This window comes from Pleurodeles waltl, chromosome 3_1, assembly GCF_031143425.1.
Source record: "Pleurodeles waltl isolate 20211129_DDA chromosome 3_1, aPleWal1.hap1.20221129, whole genome shotgun sequence".
Lineage (NCBI taxonomy): Eukaryota > Metazoa > Chordata > Amphibia > Caudata > Salamandridae > Pleurodeles > Pleurodeles waltl.
Window position 1 is genome coordinate 1,838,885,208 of NC_090440.1, and position 24,772 is coordinate 1,838,909,979.

General features: G+C 48.3%; 1 protein-coding gene and 1 non-coding gene across 2 annotated transcripts in view; both read right to left on the reverse strand.

Moving 5' to 3' along the window:
- The window catches only part of WDR75 (WD repeat domain 75), a 237,055-nt gene that overhangs the window by 72,585 nt on the left and 139,698 nt on the right, over nucleotides 1-24,772 (reverse strand). Inside the window, exon 17 of the mRNA XM_069225921.1 lies at nucleotides 7,805-7,974. Coding sequence (XP_069082022.1) covers nucleotides 7,805-7,974 — 170 coding nt within the window. The remainder of the gene's footprint in view (nucleotides 1-7,804; nucleotides 7,975-24,772) is intronic.
- On the reverse strand, nucleotides 480-609 carry LOC138286282 (small Cajal body-specific RNA 24). The gene has a single exon (XR_011201941.1). It is a non-coding gene; the product is annotated as a small Cajal body-specific RNA 24 (non-coding RNA).

Genomic DNA, 24,772 nt, shown 5'->3' on the forward strand with positions numbered 1-24,772 from the left:
TAATTGTCGGCTTCAGCTTCTGGTAAGACTTGTGTAGACCAGAGTGACCTCAATCAGTTTAGTGCCAACATTTGCCCTAGTCATTCATTCATTCATATATATTGCAGTTTTCTAGCATGCAGACAAGACTTAAAATGGGGGGCGTGGGTCAAATAGCTTTACATAGAACGTAATTACAAATGAGAACCAACACATCAAAACGTTGGACTATTTTTTTTTTTTTATAAGGCCATTTCCATGGCTCTATATAGACTTATCACAGGTGAGTGCGATACAGAAGTAACTGATATTTTGATCCTCTTTAGAAGGTTTTGAAGAAGTTCTTTTGGCACACACACAGGCAAGGGTTGTCAAAGTGTTCTATTCATTTGGAAGGCTGTAGCTCAGTAAGGAGGATATAATATGTTCAGTTTACCCAAGGCTAACATATAGGCTCATAATGCACTGGGAGAAAGATTTAGTCACACTGGCTGGTGTGAAAATGTAAGAGGTGGAACGAGCCAGCCCATTTAAACTTCTACGAGCTGGTCAGATAACCTCTGTTACTGTTGGACACTTGTGTACAGTTATCACCATGAATTGGAGAAACTGGTAACACCTAAGCATCCATTATCATGAAGTACTAATTGTATAATTGTCAATGACCCTAACAAGTAAAATATTTATACTTAAAAGTTTCTAGTACTAGGAAAAACAACACTTTATGAAGACAAGATCAGACCACCGTTATAATAAATCCAACTGAATGCAGACAATTTTCAGACTGACCAATTTCCTTTAAAATTGAATAAAATGAGGAGCGGGCTGCAGCCTCCCATGCTTTCATTGGCAAGAAAGGGCGGGGGTGTCGATGGGAGAGGAGGGGGGAGGTGTGGGGTGAGTGATACCACTCAAAGGCAACCTGTGAGAAAAAATATGAACCAATTAAGGCTTGGCAGACAGATGATAGATGGAAGCTGTACAGTACATCAGAGATCGGAGCACAGATTGTGAATAAGCAGGAGGCTTATAGTCTTATGATGTAATTTGTGGCAGGTGATGTCAATAGTGGAATTCAAAGGTATTCAAACTCTAAAACCTCAGGTACCAAATTGCTAGGTTAAGTTCCCTGAACTTCACAATCTGCACTTACCCTAATGCTCAGTAAGCATGTCTGCTTTAATCAGTAGTATCTTTTTGAGTGGATGAATTGACATTTCTAGGAATACTTAGTACCATGTCTGTCTCGCCCAAGTTGCTGCGACCAGAATGGGGTCATGGATGTTTGCCTGTTCTTTCTCACTAAATATGGGAAATAGTGGAGAAAAAGCGCAAGAGAAGACTTCCTCACCAATTCCTCCACAGGTCACTACCCAGTGATCGCAGGTGTAGGTACCAGGAGGTCAAGTTTTGCCACCTTCAACAACACGAAATGCCATGCAGATCGATTATGGGTGTGTTCCACATTCTTGAGGATTAGTTTTACATTTGTAAACTTGTTGATACGTTCTGCTTAAGGGGTCTGCAAACCTTTTTCCACCCAATGCAGGTGCTCTGCTGAGAGCTGATTGTGTTTGTTAACGACCCCCTCCCCACACACGCACACACACACACACACACACACACACACACACACACACACACACACACACACACACACACACACACACACACACACACACACACACACACACACACACACACACTTCTGAACATATGTGACGGTCATTTGTCTGCATTTGCTAGTACTATACAATTGAGGGTATATCACTGAGCGTCAACTGGATAATTGTGAGCTCTAGATAATTGATATGTTAACCCTGTTCCTGTTTCCAAGTATCTTAAACAGTCATGTAGCTGAGGTGTTCTTCACAACCTTTGAGTGAGGAGTGTGGGGTAATGGTCACCTGCAGTTGAGGATCCAGAAATAGTTTGGCCAATAATAAGTTCCTTTTGTTCCACCACACATAAATGGGGCGGAGAACTCAAGGTCCAAGAGCTCGAGATGAACATCAAAATACAATGGCATAAAATACTCCAAGGCATTGATACTGGATGGCAAAAGCATGCACGTTTATCTACAGCAACACATTGCAAATTTATGCCTACAGCCACTTAAATTTATTTCACATATGTTCAACATTCCTTCCTGCCTCCAGAGTCTGTCTACTACGATTTTATTTTTCAACTGATATACATTTTGCCACTATCCATTATAAGTGTTATGTCGGCTGTGATGTGTTTTTGTTAACCATTTGTATTGATTTCAAAACAACGTGGTACTAGAATAAACACACCTGTAGGTAGCTGGCTCTCTGTATAGTGCACTAAAACGGAGGTACACTATGCAGAGAGTCCAGCAGATTCCCGATTGGTATTGCAGAGGCAAAAGTAAATAGGACTAATGCTCTATTTTGTGGTAGTGTGGGCGAGCAGTTCGTTTATCAGAGAGTAGAACTAAGCATTTGTTGTACTCACAGAGGCAATAAATGAGAAAGAATAAATCTGAGACCAATTTAGAAAAATAACAATACTTTTAATATATATTTCAAACCTAAGAACTTCGTAATCAGGCAAGTAGACTTTTAAGCAGGAATACTTCGCAGTTTCATAAATCAAAGCTTCGTGCAATTTTCAGAGTTCTTCTCAAAGTTATCTTATAGAGGAATAAAAATGTTCAGCAAACACAGGGTTAACTTGTGAGGCCAATCTCAGCGAGTTAAAGTAAGTTCTGGGCACTGATCAGAACCACGACAACAGGTCACAGTGGGTGGCACTGGAGCGACCGAGTGCAGTAAGGCGTCAGGTGCCCAATGGTTTCCTGTGGGAGTTTGGTCCTCATGAATACAAGCTGCAGGCTCTGGCTAGGAAGCCAGTCAGGGACAACAAGTAGGTAGGTAGTAGACTTTGGGTTCTCGGCGACGTAGGTGCACCTTTAGTCTTTTCCTGTGCCCAGGGGGGGATGGATACAGGTGTGTCTGTAGGCATCTGGTTTTCACATCCCAGAGTACTCGCGGTCAGAAGGTTCTGTATTTTGAGGCTGTAGGTGTTGGGGGGGGGATGTCCGGCAGGGGTGGACTCGAGCTCTTAGGAGCTAGGGTACATCGTTGGCAGTAGCTATCGGATTTTCTCTCTCCACAAGCCTGTGGGAAAGGGAGCCTGCATGTAGAGGCTGCAGGCATCTCGGGAAAGTCCAAGAGGAGTAAGGCCACACTAGGCTCCGTCTCTGGGCAGCTGGGGACCCGCTTTGGCACTGTTGGTTGGCTTCACCTCACTGGTGTCGGTTTCCAGGGTCCAGCAGCTGCAGAGTCTGTTCTTTGGAGTTTTCTTCTTGCAGGGCAAGTCCGCTGCCCACAGGAGACTCTAGTCTACATTGAACGCTGGACAAGTTCACTTTTTGTGTAGGATCCTTTAAGGTCAGCAGGCAGTCTGGAGGGGCTGATTCTAGGTCAGCTGCTTCTCTTCCTCTTCTGCAGGTGCAACTCTTCTTTGTCCGGGTCTTCTCAGGTGGTAAAAATCTGAGTTCTAGGGGTTAGGGGTCCCACCTAAATACTCAAGTTATGGGTGTTATAGGGAGTGCCAGGTGGTAGCCAATGGGCTGACCACCTTTAGGGTGACTACACCATTCTTATGGTCATTTCCGCTGCGAAGTGGAAGTAACCCTAACCCTAGTGGCCAAATTCTTTCCAAACAAGATGGAGGATTTTAAAAAGTAGCATCCACTTCAGCTCGTCCACCTTAGGGGTGGGACTGGTATGAAGTGGGCACTCCTAATTTAACTAATTTTCCCACCTCTGCTGACGCCAAAATAGGGGTCAGGACAGGGGGGTTGGTCATCTCAACCATCTGTAAAGACCTAGGTCACATTATAAAGGCGGCAAGGCTTTTGCAGCTCCATGCCCTGGAATGACCATCCTGCCCTGGAGAGGTCACCCCTCTGCCTAGTGCAGGGTTTTGTCTCAGGCCCTTGATAGTGAGGCTCTCACCTTGGGAGGCCAGGAACGCATCTGTGGTGGCTGAATCGATCAGGACCAGTCAATAGACTAGTAGCCGGTAGGTTTTCAGGGGGCACCTGTAAGGTGCCCTCTGAGGACATTTTCTGATAAATCCATCACCAGGGTCAGTGAGGATTAATTATTCTCAGATGTCTGATACCAAACATCCCAGATTCAGAGAAGCCATCATATAGCCGAGGAACTTGGAATGACCACTGTCCAGAACAGGCATTAAAAATGGCTTCCTTGTGCACTTACTAGGTCTCGTAATCCACAAAGATATAGCCGGACTTCTGCAGATATGCCCTCACATATAATTTAATGCACCTGGACTTAGGGCTGCAAGGCTTGCTAGAGGGGTCGCTTACATATAATGCATGCAGTTTTTAGGGAACATGGCATATAGGCGGTATGCCATGGTGTGTTTTCAATTTTGGGAGCACCTCGTCATGCAGCCTGCAATGGCAGTCTGCATAAGGTTGGTGCTGGGTCGTTCAGAGTGGCACAAGTTGTGCTGCAGCTCTGAGAGGTCCTCTTTAGTACCCATGCCCTAGGTACCAGGGGTACGATTTACAAGGGACTTGTAGGGGGCTGAAGGGCCTGGTCACTTGGGAATGAAGTGACCAGGTGTCTTGTTTTAGGGAAGGAACGTGGGCACAGGGGACCTGGGTAGCAGGGGAGTTGGGAGGGAGGGGTAGAAAGAGAGAGAGCTGGTTCTGCAGCCAGAAACCAGCTTTCTGAAGCATCTTTCGCTGCCCAACCACACACACCATGACACTTTGTACAGGATTACAAACAATACCTTTTATTCAGTAATTCATAGACCGCAATGATCCAGCCAAGACTCCCCATAGATGTTCATATTTATGGGGCAACATCCTGACTCATACAGGTTTCTCTTGTGCTGTGCACCAATCCTTTCGGTCTGCACAGGCTCTATAGACAGTTTCCACTGTGGGCAATGTCACTTTTTACCACCACCCTGGCCATCCCAATGCCATACCTCTACCCTCTGGTATCACCAAGATTGCCCAAGACCCCTAGCAGTGCCTTCCCTCAGTGGCAGGACAAGGGTGTATCTCAGGACCTGTGATAAGGAGTGTGCAATTTGTTTCATGAAGTGTTGGAGTGATTTCCTGACCTGCCACAGTTCTAAGAGTGTAATATGTGTGAAGTGAAGGTAATTCAACTGAACAAGTCGCAGACATAAGAACATCACTATCTCGCATAGAACCATACTGGCCATGCATCATTTATGGGGGCCTTTCCAGGCCTTCCACTTCGTCAAGGGGGTAAATACGCCAGAAGCATTGTTAAGCATAGTATGGTAGATATGCAACACCCCTCCTTTCCCCAATGCACCAATCAACAGTTTCCAGCGGACTAAGCGCTGGGAGCACGCTAAGGCAGTCAATATACACAGCGAGTGTGTGCCTGATATTTATGGAATTGGGTTTTAGAAAGGGTGTATTGTACCTGAAGGTGATGAAAGAACTGAATGTGGTCCCCTTCCCACATGTCACCTAGGGCTATAATAGCAATGTAGTCCCATGTTTGAAAGACTTGGACCGTGGAGACATGGCGAAGATGTCAGCCCTGCCATACTGGGATGTCTGTTGGGTAAGTAGGTTACATCTTCCCATGGATCGTACCGCAGCTTAACAGGTTTAGCAAATTGCTTTAGTCACTTAAGGAAAATATTTTGGGATGAGTTCTCTATTTAGTAAGGCAAGTTCGGTTCGAGGGATCACCCCCAACCCTGGTGAAATGAAATAGTAATATAGCAGCACACAAACACCCAAGGGCGACAAGGAGATAAAGAGTTGCTAGTTCAGATAAAAAATAAATAAAAATATACATCAGTCTCTCTGTTCTGGAGCTCTAAAGGGCCGTGGTTTATAACGTGAAATCAAGGTTTAAGGGCTTTCCTTAGGGTTGCATGTTTTTTCATACCGGTAATACGATGGGCAGTGAGTTCCATGACTTAGCAGTGGACACAAAAAAGACTCTACTGCCCCTCCTGCATTCCGAACTACGGGAACTGCTACCAGATTTTGAGCTACCAAGCGACGCAGTAGGTAGATACCAATGGAACATTGTTCTGAATGCTCCAGGCCCTGAACTATGTAAGACCTTGTGACAATGCACAAGGCCCTAAACATGATAATGCATTTTCAGTGGTAACAAGTGAAGCTTGTTTGGACCCACTGCAACTGAATGATATTTGGGAATGTCTACTAACAGTCTTGCTGATGCATTTTGAACAGTTTGCATCTTAGTCAGGGCCGACTTTTTGATGTTCACAGAGCGCATTGCAGTAATTAGGTTGGGTGAATATCAGAGCCAGAACCACTTGTTTGCATTCAGGAACTAAGACGTAGGGAAAACCTTTATGAAGCTAATAATACAAAAGCATGTGGAAACTGTGCGATTAACCTGTAGGTCAAATGCACGATTTTTGTCCACAAGCACTCCTAGATTTTTTTTTGCCGAGTCAATCGGGGTAGGCGGTGCTCTAAACATCTCTGGCCACTAGTTGCTTTTTTTCATATGGAAGATTCTTTTTTTGGATGGATACATCCTGGAAACAGAGATAAACTTGGAAATAGACGCTGAAATTCAACAATGTCGTGTGATACTCTACAGGCGAACGGGTTCACAATGGCGACAAGGCAAGCAGTCAAATGGAGAGCCACGTTTAAGGTAGCAGAGGGCTTGACAGACTTAGCTGGTGAATTAAGCAGTTAACTGAAAACAGGTAGTTCTGGACTAGGTGATCCAACTTATTTGTAGAGGTTGGGTGTACTAGTTAGTAAAAATAAAATGTTAGGTCATCACAGAGCATCTTGCAACATCTGGGGAAAGCAAAGGAGAAAAATCCCATAGATTCCCAGGACTGAAGTCAGGAGAAAGGAGGAAAATGCCTAACGCTAGCCAAGTGTACGTACTTTAACCCTCTATGCGTAATGAATCAGACCTGGAGCCTAACTACTTCAGCATGTCAGAGCAATCTTGCCCTCTTTAATGTCTTCTTATCAGAAGAGTCAAAGTAAATGAAGGCTGGTAAACAAAATCCCTAAGAAACATCTCTCTGATAATAACATCATAGTCTACACACCCTTCTGAAACAATTTATACAATATGAAATTCTTGCCTGACTTGTCAAACACACTTCCATTTGAACCCCACAAAGTATTAGACCTGACCCAAATGAGATTACTGACAATAACCAACACTGCACTAATTTCAAGACCACTAGCTCCCAGTGGACTTTAATAATAGTGCACCCACCACACCCTTCTTAGCAGAGTAAACCAATTCAGTAAAGAGGGATGTGCAGTCTTTTGTCTTGTGGATAAAACAAACTGCATTCATCTGCCCCTCAGAAAACAGTTCAGTACTTCTGCAGGCATCTGGCCTCAAACTTATCTCTACCTTCACTATTCAACGTCTCTTCCATACACACAAATCTTCCCAATCCACTGCATCAGCATGAGAAGTTTATAATAATGCAGATCAGAGTAACTAAATCCACCACACTTTGGCAGCTACTTACTACTGAAGTGCCATCATGAAGTCAATCTTAAGACGACCTGAAACCACCAAAAGCTCAAACAAACAAGACATCCTGGTAATCAGTGAATTACTCAGAACCCCAACCACTGTGCCCTGTCAAAACTGACAAAACTACTGTACTAGCATGAATTAAAGATAAATACTTTACATGCTCAAAATAAGACACTTACTTTATTGGGTGTTTTAGAGACATGAACACAAAACCTTAAATGGAAATATCTATAACCACTACATATTGGAGCTTGTTTTCTCACCTGTGTCTCTGTGAGAAAGTAGAGCTGAGATCTATTTAACCATTGGTGTTTTTCTGAGCTGACCGATTCAGGAATACCCCTTGGTACAAACACAGCCCATTGTATTTTTCCACGACAGACACCTTTCTGGACATACAGTGGTCTAGGCTCATCAGGTTTGAAAACAAACACTGCCAAACAAAAAACAACAAGACGTGATCAAAACGTGCATCAAACAAGGGAATTAATCACAATGCAGTGCATGAAAATCAGTCACATTTTCAAAACTTCCAAAAGCCCTACTAGGAAGACCATGTACAACAATTACATCTTTTAGTAATGAGACCTTTAAAGCCCAAAACTCCAGCTGCTACTTTGTACCCCTCCGGATGGCTTCAGGTTCCATGTTGCCAACAGAGTGCAAACAGAGGGCTCCATTTAAGCCATTTGCTCAGCTAGTTTTCAAGGTTTACATGTAGATTGATGCTGTCCTTGAAGTCCATGGCATTTTGTTAAAGGTTAGACTGTTGCCCATTTCTGTTCCCAGTCTTCAACTTCAAAGAAATAAATTCTCCACAAACTGGCTTTGTTTCACTCTTCCTCCACTTTCCTGTTCTGCATACCTCCATTTCCTCCAGTCACTGTTGCCTGCATTATGCCATTGACTTTCCCTTTTTACAGTGCCAGATTTCGATTTACACCCCTCCTTCACTCCCCACTGCATTATCCATATGTTTTAAGTCTGTTGTCTATGTGTTTCGATTTCTAATATATTGCTGGATTGCACCTAATCAGAAAGCTTGTTACACCATGGCTTAACTTCTTAAGTCAGAGCAGTATCTTGATAGGAAAGAGTAACAGCCTGCATGTCTCCTCTTTGTACCTGCACAGTCTTCCAGAGAATTCCAGTTTATACACTCTACACAAAGTTAGTTACGTGTACCTGCAATTTTCCAGTGTTGGTGTTTTCATAGATTCACATGTGAATCTTTCGCAGTCATCAAGGTGGTAATCCAACAGTAATGTTGCAACACCAGCACAAAGGACAATTGCCTGAAAGGCTTCAAAATCAGTGCTATTTTAGTAGCACACCCATCACTGAAAAATCCCTCAGTCAGCCAATGAGCTTGTAGTGCCCTGAGCCTCATCCCTCCAAGAGGCAAAATCTCACTTCAGATTTCTAGCAGGAGTGTAAAATGTAAAAACTTGGTCGTGATATTGTTGAGGTGAACTTACCAGTAGTAATTTTGCAGCTTGAAGAATTTTCTTGAATCACAGGCTGTGCATTATTCTGCCATCTAGTGATTGGCCATGGAAAATTCTAGTTAGTCCTCTTTTTCTCTTTCTAACCCCCCCTCCCTCCCCCCCAACCCCCGAGCATGGTCTATAGCCATTTGGCGCATTGTCTATCATTCTGTGATGTCAAACATGCAACTCAGAAGCCCCTTTGCATGGCCGTCATCTTCAGATTCTATGTCGGGACCGGAGGCGAGGATTATGCATCACCTTTCTTCACTTTTATTTAACAGCAGGTTCGAAGTTCAACAAAAAACGAAATACCCATGGGGCCCATCCCCATGGTAACCAATGTCCAATCACACTGCCATCCGACTGTCCATATAAATGTCCATGACAATGACGTTCTTCCTCTTTCTTCACTGCTCTCTGATTCAGATAAGTAGTTGTAGAGTTGAAAGTTTGTTATTCTTGAGCGTTTATCCTTAACATTGAAATCCTTTTCCTTGCTGCGCGCTGTTTGTGTATCGTTGCATAGCAACGAGACACGCTGTAGGCTTTTGTTTGCCCGAGCGCGTTGTTCATTTAATCTAGGTCGGGTCCACCAGAGGGCGCTCTTTCGTGCGCTCTTATTCTTGAGCGTTTCGAGTTGCGTTTGCGCTCAAACACCTTAGAAAACGCTTTTGGGTCTCAAGTCAGTTCGCAGCTCACTTTTGACCCTGCCAACCTCCGCGAACACCGCTTTGCGGTTGATTGCACTTGGTGTTTTTTTATATCGCGCGTCGAGGCCTCATTGCCTCGGGGGCACTTTTTTTCTGGACAGGAGCGCTGGGGGGCTGCCCTGTGAGTGCAAAGGGTGTTTCTTCTTGTTTTTTCACCCCTCTGTGTCCCTATGCAGTCCCCTCAGAACCATGAGAATTTCCCCACCCTGTCCCCGGCGGAGGATTACTCTCCGCGGACTCTGGCCCCTGAGGTGGACCTCCTTTTGACGCAGGCCATTAGCAGGGCCCTGGGCCCATTAAAAGATAGCATGGCGAGATTATCGGAGCATGTGTTTAAGGGGACAGGCATATCTGGGGCGACTGAGACTGACCTGAAGGGAGGGGCAGTCGACAAGAAATGTCGCAAGCGTGACGCAGGGCACCTGGAAGGTTTTGGTATTTTGGCTGAAGCCTTCCGTAAGAGTGCGCGCATGCTAAAGCGCCCACCCTTCCGGGAGGGTTTTGAACCTGGAGAGACCTGTGAAGTGGTTCACACCAGATCGAACCCTGATCAAGGTTTCCCCAAGCGGGTCGCAGGGGACACAGACGGGGATTCTTCCAGGAGGCAGGACGTCCTTGGCGTCCGACTTCTAGCCTGTCAGACCCGCCCGGAGCTGAAGACTCCGAACCAGAGATCTTCCAGCCAGAGGATTTGTATCATCCTCATTCCTCCGAGTGGCACCTGGAAAAAAAGGTGGCAGATTATGTGGCCAGCAAAATCCGCCAACCACTTGAGAAAGAGGTTCGGGCCAGGTTGCGTGTGGAGTGCCCTCACCCTACACTACCAGTGGAATAGCGGCAACCCCAGAGTTGGATCCAAAAATGGGTACTTTCTTTGGGAAGTACATTAAAGATCCCAAGAAGGGCATTGACCGTTCCTGGAGGGGGTGCCAGGATAAATTATTGGATGTCCTGGGCCCCCTCACACAGATAATCCAGCTTGCGGAACAGGCTAAGCAGACCAACTCTCCCATGCCCACAGATATTGTGGCAGGGTGGGCCCAGAGGACGGTCTGCTTGTTAGGGAACGCTAACTGTGCTCTTTCGGCAGAGAGGAGAAGATTCCCTCCTTATAAAGATTGACCCTACTAAGTTAGGAGAACTCTCCAACTCAGAGGCTGGGGCGGTGGCCCAGGGGAACTTATTTGGTGATCCTTTTATAAAGAAATTGAGCAAGTTTGTTGCTACTTTTTCTGTGCTCGACAAGGCGCAAAGTTCCATCAATGAAAATCTTCCAGGGGAAGATTTTCGGCGGTGCCGGATGAGGCAGAGGCCGCTCCCTCCGGCCGCGTGTTCCAGCAAGGCCCTAGTCCCTACCCACCGCGAAACAACGGATGCAGAGACGGCCGGTAGGGTGCCTTCTTCCTCAATCGGGCTAGAGGGAAGGCCAGAAGGGCCGCCCGAGGTGGAGCTAATGCCCCCAGAGGCGCCAACAGTGAGTGTTACCCTTTCTTCCCCTCTCATTCTCGGGGGGTGGGTGGGGAGGCTGCGGTTCTTTGCGCACAAGTGGGCCACACTAACGACAGATGCTTGGGTGCTGCAGACGGTGTCGGGGTTCCACATAGAGTTCTGGGGAACTCCGGTTCAGGATTCCCCTTCACGGCCCTTAGTCTTTTCAGACTCGGCACTGATAGACGAAGAGGTCCAGGGGCTTTTACAGAAAGAAGCGATTTGCCCTGCGACTATTCACCCCAGAGGTTTCGTGGGCAATCTTTTCCTCGTAGAGAAGAAAGACAAGGGCTAACGGCCTGTCAATCTGAAGTCCTTCAACGATTGGGTGGTCTATCGCCACTTCAAAATGGAGGGCATCCACATTGTAGGAAGTTGGCTCTGTATGTGCTATTTCAAAGTAAGGAATAGCATGCACAGAGTCCAAGGGTTCCCCTTAGAGGTAAAATAGTGGTAAAAAGAGATAATACTAATGCTCTATTTTGTGGTAGTGTGGTCGAGCAGTAGGCTTATCCAAGGAGTAGTGTTAAGCATTTGTTGTACATACACATAGACAATAAATGAGGTACACACACTCAGAGACAAATCCAGCCAATAGGTTTTTATATAGAAAAATATCTTTTCTTAGTTTATTTTAGGAACCACAGGTTCAAATTCTACATGTAATATCTCATTCGAAAGGTATTGCAGGTAAGTACTTTAGGAACTTCAAATCATCAAAATTGCATGTATACTTTTCAAGTTATTCGCAAATAGCTGTTTTAAAAGTGGACACTTAGTGCAATTTTCACCGTTCCTAGGGGAGGTAAGTATTTGTTAGGTTAACCAGGTAAGTAAGACACTTACGGGGCTTAGTTCTTGGTCCAAGGTAGCCCACCGTTGGGGGTTCAGAGCAACCCCAAAGTCACCACACCAGCAGCTCAGGGCCGGTCAGGTGCAGAGTTCAAAGTGGTGCCCAAAACACATAGGCTAGAATGGAGAGAAGGGGGTGCCCCGGTTCCGGTCTGCTTGCAGGTAAGTACCCGCGTTTTCGGAGGGCAGACCAGGGGGGTTTTGTAGGGCACCGGGGGGGACACAAGTCCACACAGAAATTTCACCCTCAGCAGCGCGGGGGCGGCCGGGTGCAGTGTAGGAACAGGCGTCGGGTTCGCAATGTTAGTCTATGAGAGATCTCGGGATCTCTTCAGCGCTGCAGGCAGGCAAGGGGGGGATTCCTCGGGGAAACCTCCACTTGGGCAAGGGAGAGGGACTCCTGGGGGTCACTTCTCCAGTGAAAGTCCGGTCCTTCAGGTCCTGGGGGCTGCGGGTGCAGGGTCTCTCCCAGGCGTCGGGACTTTAGGTTCAAAGAGTCGCGGTCAGGGGAAGCCTCGGGATTCCCTCTGCAGGCGGCGCTGTGGGGGCTCAGGGGGGACAGGTTTTGGTACTCACAGTATCAGAGTAGTCCTGGGGTCCCTCCTGAGGTGTCGGTTCTCCACCAGCCGAGTCGGGGTCGCCGGGTGCAGTGTTGCAAGTCTCACGCTTCTTGCGGGGAGCTTGCAGGGTTCTTTAAAGCTGCTGGAAACAAAGTTGCAGCTTTTCTTGGAGCAGGTCCGCTGTCCTCGGGAGTTTCTTGTCTTTTCGAAGCAGGGGCAGTCCTCAGAGGATGTCGAGGTCGCTGGTCCCTTTGGAAGGCGTCGCTGGAGCAGGATCTTTGGAAGGCAGGAGACAGGCCGGTGAGTTTCTGGAGCCAAGGCAGTTGTCGTCTTCTGGTCTTCCGCTGCAGGGGTTTTCAGCTAGGCAGTCCTTCTTCTTGTAGTTGCAGGAATCTAATTTTCTAGGGTTCAGGGTAGCCCTTTGTAAAGAAATGGCTCCCTGTTGCAGTTACCCCCCACTTTTTGCCTGATACTGATGCTGACTTGACTGAGAAGTGTGCTGGGACCCTGCTAACCAGGCCCCAGCACCAGTGTTCCTTCACCTAAAATGTACCATTGTATCCACAATTGGCACACCCTGGCATTCAGATAAGTCCCTTGTAACTGGTACTTCTAGTACCAAGGGCCCTGATGCCAAGAAAGGTCTCTAAGGGCTGCAGCATGTCTTATGCCACCCTAGAGACCCCTCACTCAGCACAGACACACTGCTTACAAGCCTGTGTGTGCTAGTGAGAACAAAATGAGTAAGTCGACATGGCACTCCCCTCAGGGTGCCATGCCAGCCTCTCACTGCCTATGCAGTATAGGTAAGACACCCCTCTAGCAGGCCTTACAGCCCTAAGGCAGGGTGCACTATACCATAGGTGAGGGTACCAGTGCATGAGCACTGTGCCCCTACAGTGTCTAAACAAAACCTTAGACATTGTAAGTGCAGGGTAGCCATAAGAGTATATGGTCTGGGAGTCTGTTTTACACGAACTCCACAGCACCATAATGGCTACACTGAAAACTGGGAAGTTTGGTATCAAACTTCTCAGCACAATAAATGCACACTGATGCCAGTGTACATTTTATTGTAAAATACACCACAGAGGGCACCTTAGAGGTGCCCCCTGAAACTTAACCAACTATCTGTGTAGGCTGACTGGTTCCAGCAGCCTGCCACACTAGAGACATGTTGCTGGCCCCATGGGGAGAGTGCCTTTGTCACTCTGAGGCCAGTAACAAAGCCTGCACTGGGTGGAGATGCTAACACCTCCCCCAGGCAGGAGCTGTGACACCTGGCGGTGAGCCTCAAAGGCTCACCCCTTTGTCACAGCCCAGCAGGGCACTCCAGCTTAGTGGAGTTGCCCGCCCCCTCCGGCCACGGCCCCCACTTTTGGCGGCAAGGCTGGAGGGAACAAAGAAAGCAACAAGGAGGAGTCACTGGCCAGTCAGGACAGCCCCTAAGGTGTCCTGAGCTGAAGTGACTCTAACTTTTAGAAATCCTCCATCTTGCAGATGGAGGATTCCCCCAATAGGGTTAGGATTGTGACCCCCTCCCCTTGGGAGGAGGCACAAAGAGGGTGTACCCACCCTCAGGGCTAGTAGCCATTGGCTACTAACCCCCCAGACCTAAACACGCCCTTAAATTTAGTATTTAAGGGCTACCCTGAACCCTAGAAAATTAGATTCCTGCAACTACAAGAAGAAGGACTGCCTAGCTGAAAACCCCTGCAGAGGAAGACCAGAAGACGACAACTGCCTTGGCTCCAGAAACTCACCGGCCTGTCTCCTGCCTTCCAAAGATCCTGCTCCAGCGACGCCTTCCAAAGGGACCAGCGACCTCGACATCCTCTGAGGACTGCCCCTGCTTCGAAAAGACAAGAAACTCCCGAGGACAGCGGACCTGCTCCAAGAAAGGCTGCAACTTTGTTTCCAGCAGCTGTAAAGAACCCTGCAAGCTCCCCGCAAGAAGCGTGAGACTTGCAACACTGCACCCGGCGACCCCGACTCGGCTGGTGGCGATCCAACACCTCAGGAGGGACCCCAGGACTACTCTGATACTGTGAGTACCAAAACCTGTCCCCCCTGAGCCCCCACAGCGCCGCCTGCAGAGGGAATCCCGAGGCTTCCCCTGACCGCGACTCTTTGAACCTAAAGTCCCAACGCCTGGGAGAGACCCTGCACCCGCAGCCCCCAGGACCTGAAGGACCGGACTTTCACTGGAGAAGTGACCCCCAGGAGTCCCTCTCCCTCGCCCAAGTGGAGGTTTCCCCGAGGAATCCCCCCCTTGCCTGCCTGCAGCGCTGAAGAGATCCCGAGATCTCTCATAGACTAACATTGAAAACCCGACGCTTGTTTCTACACTGCACCCGGCCGCCCCCGCGCTGCTGAGGGTGAAATTTCTGTGTGGACTTGTGTCCCCCCCGGTGCCCTACAAAACCCCCCTGGTCTGCCCTCCGAAGACGCGGGTACTTACCTGCAAGCAGACCGGAACCGGGGCACCCCCTTCTCTCCATTCTAGCCTATGTGTTTTGGGCACCACTTTGAACTCTGCACCTGACCGGCCCTGAGCTGCTGGTGTGGTGACTTTGGGGTTGCTCTGAACCCCCAACGGTGGGCTACCTTGGACCAAGAACTAAGCCCTGTAAGTGTCTTACTTACCTGGTTAACCTAACAAATACTTACCTCCCCTAGGAACTGTGAAAATTGCACTAAGTGTCCACTTTTAAAACAGCTATTTGTGAATAACTTGAAAAGTATACATGCAATTTTGATGATTTGAAGTTCCTAAAGTACTTACCTGCAATACCTTTCGAATGAGATATTACATGTAGAATTTGAACCTGTGGTTCTTAAAATAAACTAAGAAAAGATATTTTTCTATACAAAACCTATTGGCTGGATTTGTCTCTGAGTGTGTGTACCTCATTTATTGTCTATGTGTATGTACAACAAATGCTTAACACTACTCCTTGGATAAGCCTACTGCTCGACCACACTACCACAAAATAGAGCATTAGTATTATCTCTTTTTACCACTATTTTACCTCTAAGGGGAACCCTTGGACTCTGTGCATGCTATTCCTTACTTTGAAATAGCATATACAGAGCCAACTTCCTACATTGGTGGATCAGCGGTGGGGTACAAGACTTTGCATTTGCTGGACTACTCAGCCAATACCTGATCACACGACAAATTCCAAAATTGTCATTAGAAATTGATTTTTTGCAATTTGAAAAGTTTTCTAAATTCTTAAAAGACCTGCTAGGGCCTTGTGTTAGATCCTGTTTAGCATTTCTTTTAGAGTTTAAAAGTTTGTAAAAGTTTGAATTAGATTCTAGAACCAGTTGTAGATTCTTAAAAAGTATTCCAACTTTTAGAAGCAAAATGTCTAGCACAGATGTGACTGTGGTGGAACTCGACACCACACCTTACCTCCATCTTAAGATGAGGGAGCTAAGGTCACTCTGTAAAATAAAGAAAATAACAATGGGCCCCAAACCTACCAAAATACAGCTCCAGGAGCTTTTGGCAGAGTTTGAAAAGGCCAACCCCTCTGAGGGTAGCAACTCAGAGGAAGAGGATAGTGACTTGGAGGAAAATTCCCCCCTACCAGTCCTATCTAGGGAGAACAGGGTCCCTCAAACCCTGACTCCAAAAATAATAGTCAGAGATGCTGGTTCCCTCACAGGAGAGACCAACACCTCTGAAATCACTGAGGATAACTCCAGTGAAGATGACCCCCTGTTAGCCAGGATGGTCAAAAGATTGGCTTTGGAAAAGCAGCTCCTAGCCATAGAAAGGGAAAGAAAAGAGATGGGCCTAGGTCCCATCGATGGTGGCAGCAACTTAAATAGGGTCAGAGATTCTCCTGATATCCTAAAAATCCCCAAAGGGATTGTAACAAAATATGAAGATGGTGATGACATCACCAAATGGTTCACAGCTTTTGAGAGGGCTTGTGTAACCAGAAAAGTAAACAGATCTCACTGGGGTGCTCTCCTTTGGGAAATGTTCACTGGAAAGTGTAGGGATAGACTCCTCACACTCTCTGGAAAAGATGCAGAATCTTATGACCTCATGAAGGGTACCCTGATTGAGGGCTTTGGATTCTCCACTGAGGAGTATAGAATTAGATTCAGGGGGGCTCAAAAATCCTCGAGCCAGACCTGGGTTGATTTTGTAGACTACTCAGTAAAAACACTAGATGGTTGGTTAACTGGAAATGAAGTGTGTGACTATGTTGGGCTTTATAATTTGTTTATGAAAGAACACATTTTAAGTAACTGCTTCAATGAAAAGTTGCATCAGTATCTGGTAGACCTAGGTCCAATTTCTCCCCAAGAATTGGGAAAGAAGGCAGACCACTGGGTCAAGACTAGGGTAACCAAAACTTCCACTGGGGGTGACCAAAAGAAAGGGGTTACAAAAACTCCCCAGGAGAAAGTGGGTGACACTAGAAACAAAGAAAAAGAGTCCTCTGTAGGCCCCCAAAAACCAGAACAGGTGGGTGGGCCCCAAGACACAACCCAAAACAAAGGTGGGTACCAGGGTAAGAACTGGGATGCCACTAAGGCATGGTGCCACAACTGTAAACAGTCTGGGCACCACACCAAGGACACTTCTTGTCCCAAAAACAAACCCCAGAACAAAATTCCAGGGGTAACCAGTGTAGCCATGGGAGATGACTCCTCAGATGAGGAGGTCTTCATAGCCTTCAACTGGAAACAGGGCCCAACAGGTGAGTTGGAGATTCCAGAGGGAAGTAGACACTTCCACCACCTACTGGTGAATGGAATCCCAACCACTGCCCTGAGAGACACTTGTGCCAGTCACACTATTGTGCATGACAGGCTGGTGCTCTCAAACCAGTACATCCCAGGTGAGACTGCCAGGGTAAGAGTTAGCCTAGACAGGGTCACTAAGAGGCCTGTGGCTTTAGTACCCATAGAAGTGGGTGGCACTCTTAGCTGGAGAAGGGTAGTAGTCAGTACAGACCTCCCCCTTGATTGTCTCCTTGGAAATGACTACCCAGAGGTTAGTCAGAGCCCAAGAGAGGAACTGGTCCAGTGCCAGTCCTCTCCCAAGGATTCTGGAAGTCCTGCCTCTGCAGTAAATGCAAGCAGGCCCCAGAAGAAGAAGAAAAGAAAACAGAGTAGGAAGGGTGGACAACCTTTAGCCAAGGTTACAGCAAGCCAAGGAGATTCTGCTCCAGTAGGGGAGAACTCCAAAAATGGCCCTGATAAAGTCCAACCTGACCCACAAGAAGTCCTGGCTAGTCAGGCAACTGTTAAACCTGAGTGGGTGGCTCCTCAGCTAACAGAAGAAAGAGTGGAAGAAGGGTGTTTACTACAAGATGTGGTAACCCCCCACTCTAATACAGCAGACAGGCAACCTGAACCCAAAGAGGCCTGTAACTTAGCCCCTTCCCTTTTAGGTGAAGAGCTAAAGGTGTGGTTCTGGGCACTGACAGCTGTCAGTGGCCTCTGCTGGGTGTTAGCCTTTATGGCTGCACTGTCCTTGGCATGGTGGTCAGACCCCATGCCAAATAGCAAGTTAGGCCCCCTGACCCTGTTGGTCATGGTGGGGTTACTCCAGCTCTGGGTAACCTCTTTGGGTAAGCTAGGGATGACCCTGGCTAAGATAAGATTAGCAGAGGTGGATACCTCTAAACCCAAAATAAAAAGAATGGGTGGAGACATTGAAGAGGCAGACAAGAGGCAATTCAGACTAGGTCCTATCACTGTGGAAGTGGGTCAGTTCCCCAAAGGGAATGACCTGAACAGAAGGATGTAAGGCAGAGTAGGCCCTGCAACTAACCAGCCTATTTCTCCTACTCTTCCTCGCCTGACAGACTAGGAAGACTCTCCCAGCTTGGGCTGAGTCTCCTGGCCTGTGGGCTGGGGGGGGCTTGTGTAAAGAAATGGCTCCCTGTTGCAGTTACCCCCCACTTTTTGCCTGATACTGATGCTGACTTGACTGAGAAGTGTGCTGGGACCCTGCTAACCAGGCCCCAGCACCAGTGTTCCTTCACCTAAAATGTACCATTGTATCCACAATTGGCACACCCTGGCATTCAGATAAGTCCCTTGTAACTGGTACTTCTAGTACCAAGGGCCCTGATGCCAAGAAAGGTCTCTAAGGGCTGCAGCATGTCTTATGCCACCCTAGAGACCCCTCACTCAGCACAGACACACTGCTTACAAGCCTGTGTGTGCTAGTGAGAACAAAATGAGTAAGTCGACATGGCACTCCCCTCAGGGTGCCATGCCAGCCTCTCACTGCCTATGCAGTATAGGTAAGACACCCCTCTAGCAGGCCTTACAGCCCTAAGGCAGGGTGCACTATACCATAGGTGAGGGTACCAGTGCATGAGCACTGTGCCCCTACAGTGTCTAAACAAAACCTTAGACATTGTAAGTGCAGGGTAGCCATAAGAGTATATGGTCTGGGAGTCTGTTTTACACGAACTCCACAGCACCATAATGGCTACACTGAAAACTGGGAAGTTTGGTATCAAACTTCTCAGCACAATAAATGCACACTGATGCCAGTGTACATTTTATTGTAAAATACACCACAGAGGGCACCTTAGAGGTGCCCCCTGAAACTTAACCAACTATCTGTGTAGGCTGACTGGTTCCAGCAGCCTGCCACACTAGAGACATGTTGCTGGCCCCATGGGGAGAGTGCCTTTGTCACTCTGAGGCCAGTAACAAAGCCTGCACTGGGTGGAGATGCTAACACCTCCCCCAGGCAGGAGCTGTGACACCTGGCGGTGAGCCTCAAAGGCTCACCCCTTTGTCACAGCCCAGCAGGGCACTCCAGCTTAGTGGAGTTGCCCGCCCCCTCCGGCCACGGCCCCCACTTTTGGCGGCAAGGCTGGAGGGAACAAAGAAAGCAACAAGGAGGAGTCACTGGCCAGTCAGGACAGCCCCTAAGGTGTCCTGAGCTGAAGTGACTCTAACTTTTAGAAATCCTCCATCTTGCAGATGGAGGATTCCCCCAATGGGGTTAGGATTGTGACCCCCTCCCCTTGGGAGGAGGCACAAAGAGGGTGTACCCACCCTCAGGGCTAGTAGCCATTGGCTACTAACCCCCCAGACCTAAACACGCCCTTAAATTTAGTATTTAAGGGCTACCCTGAACCCTAGAAAATTAGATTCCTGCAACTACAAGAAGAAGGACTGCCTAGCTGAAAACCCCTGCAGAGGAAGACCAGAAGACGACAACTGCCTTGGCTCCAGAAACTCACCGGCCTGTCTCCTGCCTTCCAAAGATCCTGCTCCAGCGACGCCTTCCAAAGGGACCAGCGACCTCGACATCCTCTGAGGACTGCCCCTGCTTCGAAAAGACAAGAAACTCCCGAGGACAGCGGACCTGCTCCAAGAAAGGCTGCAACTTTGTTTCCAGCAGCTGTAAAGAACCCTGCAAGCTCCCCGCAAGAAGCGTGAGACTTGCAACACTGCACCCGGCGACCCCGACTCGGCTGGTGGCGATCCAACACCTCAGGAGGGACCCCAGGACTACTCTGATACTGTGAGTACCAAAACCTGTCCCCCCTGAGCCCCCACAGCGCCGCCTGCAGAGGGAATCCCGAGGCTTCCCCTGACCGCGACTCTTTGAACCTAAAGTCCCAACGCCTGGGAGAGACCCTGCACCCGCAGCCCCCAGGACCTGAAGGACCGGACTTTCACTGGAGAAGTGACCCCCAGGAGTCCCTCTCCCTCGCCCAAGTGGAGGTTTCCCCGAGGAATCCCCCCCTTGCCTGCCTGCAGCGCTGAAGAGATCCCGAGATCTCTCATAGACTAACATTGAAAACCCGACGCTTGTTTCTACACTGCACCCGGCCGCCCCCGCGCTGCTGAGGGTGAAATTTCTGTGTGGACTTGTGTCCCCCCCGGTGCCCTACAAAACCCCCCTGGTCTGCCCTCCGAAGACGCGGGTACTTACCTGCAAGCAGACCGGAACCGGGGCACCCCCTTCTCTCCATTCTAGCCTATGTGTTTTGGGCACCACTTTGAACTCTGCACCTGACCGGCCCTGAGCTGCTGGTGTGGTGACTTTGGGGTTGCTCTGAACCCCCAACGGTGGGCTACCTTGGACCAAGAACTAAGCCCTGTAAGTGTCTTACTTACCTGGTTAACCTAACAAATACTTACCTCCCCTAGGAACTGTGAAAATTGCACTAAGTGTCCACTTTTAAAACAGCTATTTGTGAATAACTGGAAAAGTATACATGCAATTTTGATGATTTGAAGTTCCTAAAGTACTTACCTGCAATACCTTTCGAATGAGATATTACATGTAGAATTTGAACCTGTGGTTCTTAAAATAAACTAAGAAAAGATATTTTTCTATACAAAACCTATTGGCTGGATTTGTCTCTGAGTGTGTGTACCTCATTTATTGTCTATGTGTATGTACAACAAATGCTTAACACTACTCCTTGGATAAGCCTACTGCTCGACCACACTACCACAAAATAGAGCATTAGTATTATCTCTTTTTACCACTATTTTACCTCTAAGGGGAACCCTTGGACTCTGTGCATGCTATTCCTTACTTTGAAATAGCATATACAGAGCCAACTTCCTACACCCTTAAATACAAAATTTAAGGGCGTGTTTAGGTCTGGGGGGTTAGTAGCCAATGGCTACTAGCCCTGAGGGTGGGTACACCCTCTTTGTGCCTCCTCCCAAGGGGAGGGGGTCACAATCCTAACCCTATTGGGGGAATCCTCCATCTGCAAGATGGAGGATTTCTAAAAGTTAGAGCCACTTCAGCTCAGGACACCTTAGGGGCTGTCCTGACTGGCCAGTGACTCCTCCTTGTTTTTCTCATTTTCTCCGGCCTTGCCGCCAAAAGTGGGGCCTGGCCGGAGGGGGCGGGCAACTCCACTAGCTGGAGTGTCCTGCTGGGTTGGCACAAAGGAGGTGAGCCTTTGAGGCTCACCGCCAGGTGTGACAATTCCTGCCTGGGGGAGGTGTTAGCATCTCCACCCAGTGCAGGCTTTGTTACTGGCCTCAGAGTGACAAAGGCACTCTCCCCATGGGGCCAGCAACATGTCTCGGTTTGTGGCAGGCTGCTAAAACTAGTCAGCCTACACAGACAGTCGGTTAAGTTTCAGGGGGCACCTCTAAGGTGCCCTCTGTGGTGTATTTTACAATAAAATGTACACTGGCATCAGTGTGCATTTATTGTGCTGAGAAGTTTGATACCAAACTTCCCAGTTTTCAGTGTAGCCATTATGGTGCTGTGGAGTTCGTGTTTGACAGACTCCCAGACCATATACTCTTATGGCTACCCTGTACTTACAATGTCTAAGGTTTTGTTTAGACACTGTAAGGGTACCATGCTCATGCACTGGTACCCTCACCTATGGTATAGTGCACCCTGCCTTAGGGCTGTAAGGCCTGCTAGAGGGGTGTCTTACCTATACTGCATAGGCAGTGAGAGGCTGGCATGGCACCCTGAGGGGAGTGCCATGTCGACTTACTTGTTTTGTCCTCACTAGCACACACAAGCTGGCAAGCAGTGTGTCTGTGCTGAGTGAGAGGTCTCCAGGGTGGCATAAGACATGCGGCAGCCCTTAGAGACCTTCCTTGGCATCAGGGCCCTTGGTACTAGAAGTACCAGTTACAAGGGACTTATCTGGATGCCAGGGTCTGCCAATTGTGGATACAAAAGTACATTTTAGGTGAAGGAACACTGGTGCTGGGGCCTGGTTAGCAGGGTCCCAGCACTCTTCTCAGTCAAGTCAGCATCAGTATCAGGCAAAAAGTGGGGGGTAACTGCAACAGGGAGCCATTTCTTTACACACATGCTCAGGGATCTCCTGTTGCACGGGGATTGGATGGTTCGTCTGGACCTCAAGGACGCCTATCTTACGGTCCCAATCTTTCTCCCTCACCGCCGATTCCTGCAAGTTCATTTGGAGGGATCAGGTGTTTGAGTTCTCGTCCCTGCTGTTCGGACTGTCGTCAGCACCGTGGTGCTTCACGAAGCTACTCCAACCAGTAATGGAATAACTACGGTCTGGGGGGGTTCATCTGATTATTTATCTTGACGACATCCTCCTGATGGATCAGTCGCGCTCCCGGCTGATATCCAACGCGAACATAACTATTCAGCTTCTGCAGGACCTGGGGTTCGTGGTAAACTCACAGAAGTCAGAACTGCTTCCCTCGCAGTCCATGACCATTCTGGGGTTCCTCATCGACTCCCAGGCGGCCTCCCTCAGTCTCCCGGGCTCAAAGATTATGAAAATCAAGAAGGAACGGTCCAAGGTCTTCAGACAGGACAGAACCTCCCTGCAACAGTTGGCCAGAGTGGTGGGGCTCCTCTCATCCTCGATTCAGGCCATTTTCCCGGGACCACTCCACTACAGGGCCCTTCAGCGCCTCAACGCTCACCACCTGCGACGAGGCCCAGGAGGCGCGGATAGAGATCCAGTGGTGGCTGGATCATATGGAGGCGTGGAACGGCAGGGCGATTTTCGGGGCCTCGCCGGATCTAGTCAGTCAGACGCCAGTCGGTTTGGCTGGGGAGCTCGCTGTGGGGATGTCTGTTTCGGGGGCCGCTGGACCCAACGGGAACTCAGCCTCCACATCAACTGTCTGGAACTCCTTGCGGGTTCTTTCGCGATCAGATCCCTGACACGGGACAAGGTCTCTTGTTGCATCCTTTTGAGAATGGACAACGTGTCGGCGGTACAATACATCAACCACTTGGGGGGGGGACCCGCTCGAAGGCTCTAGTGGAATCGGCAGAGGACTTCTGGCACTTCTGCCTCCAACGCCAAATCTCGGTGACTGCAGAATATCTTCTGGGATCCCAGAACGCTCTGGCGGACTGGAACTCCAGATATCTGTAGGATCCCAGCGACTGGCGCCTGGACAGAGCAGTGTTCCTAGCTCTTCTGGATCAGTGGGGCCCTTGTTCTGTGGACCTCTTTGCGTCCAGGTGGAACGCGCAGTTACCCCGATACTTCAGCTGGCACCCGGATCCCGGGGCGGCGGTAGTGGACGCTTTTCTTCAGGACTGGGGTCGGGATCAGAATTATGCGTTTCCCCCCATCCTCTTGATCCCGAGAGTGACAGCACAGATTTGTCGCCAAGGGGCGACAGTGATATTAATAACCCCACTTTGGCTGTCTCGGGTATGGTTCCCATCTCTTCTGGAGCTTTCTTGCGATCTTCCTATTCCCCTGCCGGTCAGTCCGAACATGCTGCTGAATCCAGAGGGACAAGCTCATCCGCTGGTCCTTCAGGGTCATCTCTCACTCGTAGCCTGGAGGATTTCCGGGATCGTTGGACGGACCACAGACTTTCACAGGAGGCTGAAAGATTCAGACAGGCATGGGCTCCAAGTACTTGCAAGAGATACAGATCGGCCTGGAACTGCTGGGCTCGTTGGTGTGTGGGAAGGCACATCGATCCCATGGGGGCCTAGATTACAGATGTCCTAAATTTCTTAGCCGATCTAGCGGCTTCCGGGCAGTCATATTGCTCGATTAACTCGTTCCATCACTTTCATTCATTTGTGGGCTTACCTTTCAAAAATCTCTTTTGGGTGTTAATAAATGCTTTACGTTTGTCCCGCCTTGTGGCGGTTTTGTTACTGCCTTGCAGACTGTGCATACTATTCCTTACTTTGAAATAGTGCATACAGAGCCAACTTCCTACAGTCAGAGTCCAAGGGTTCCCCTTAGAGGTAAGATAGTGGCAAAAAGAGATAATACTAATGCTCTATTTTGTGGTAGTGTGGTCGAGCAGTGGGCTTATCAAAGGAGTAGTGTTAAGCATTTGTTGTACATACACACAGGCAATAAATGAGGACCACACACTCAGAGACAAATCCAGCCAATAGGTTTTTGTTATAGAAAAATATCTTTTCTTAGTTTATTTTAAGAACCACAGGTTCAAATTCTACATGTAATATCTCATTTGAAAGGTATTGCAGGTAAGTACTTTAGGAACTTTGAATCATTACATTAGCATGTATACTTTTTACATAAAACACAATAAGCTGTTTTAAAAGTGGACACTTCCTGGGGGAGGTAAGTTTTTGTTAGTTTTGTCAGGTAAGTAAATCACTTACAAGTCTCAGGTTTGGGTCCAAGGTAGCCCACCGTTGGGGGTTC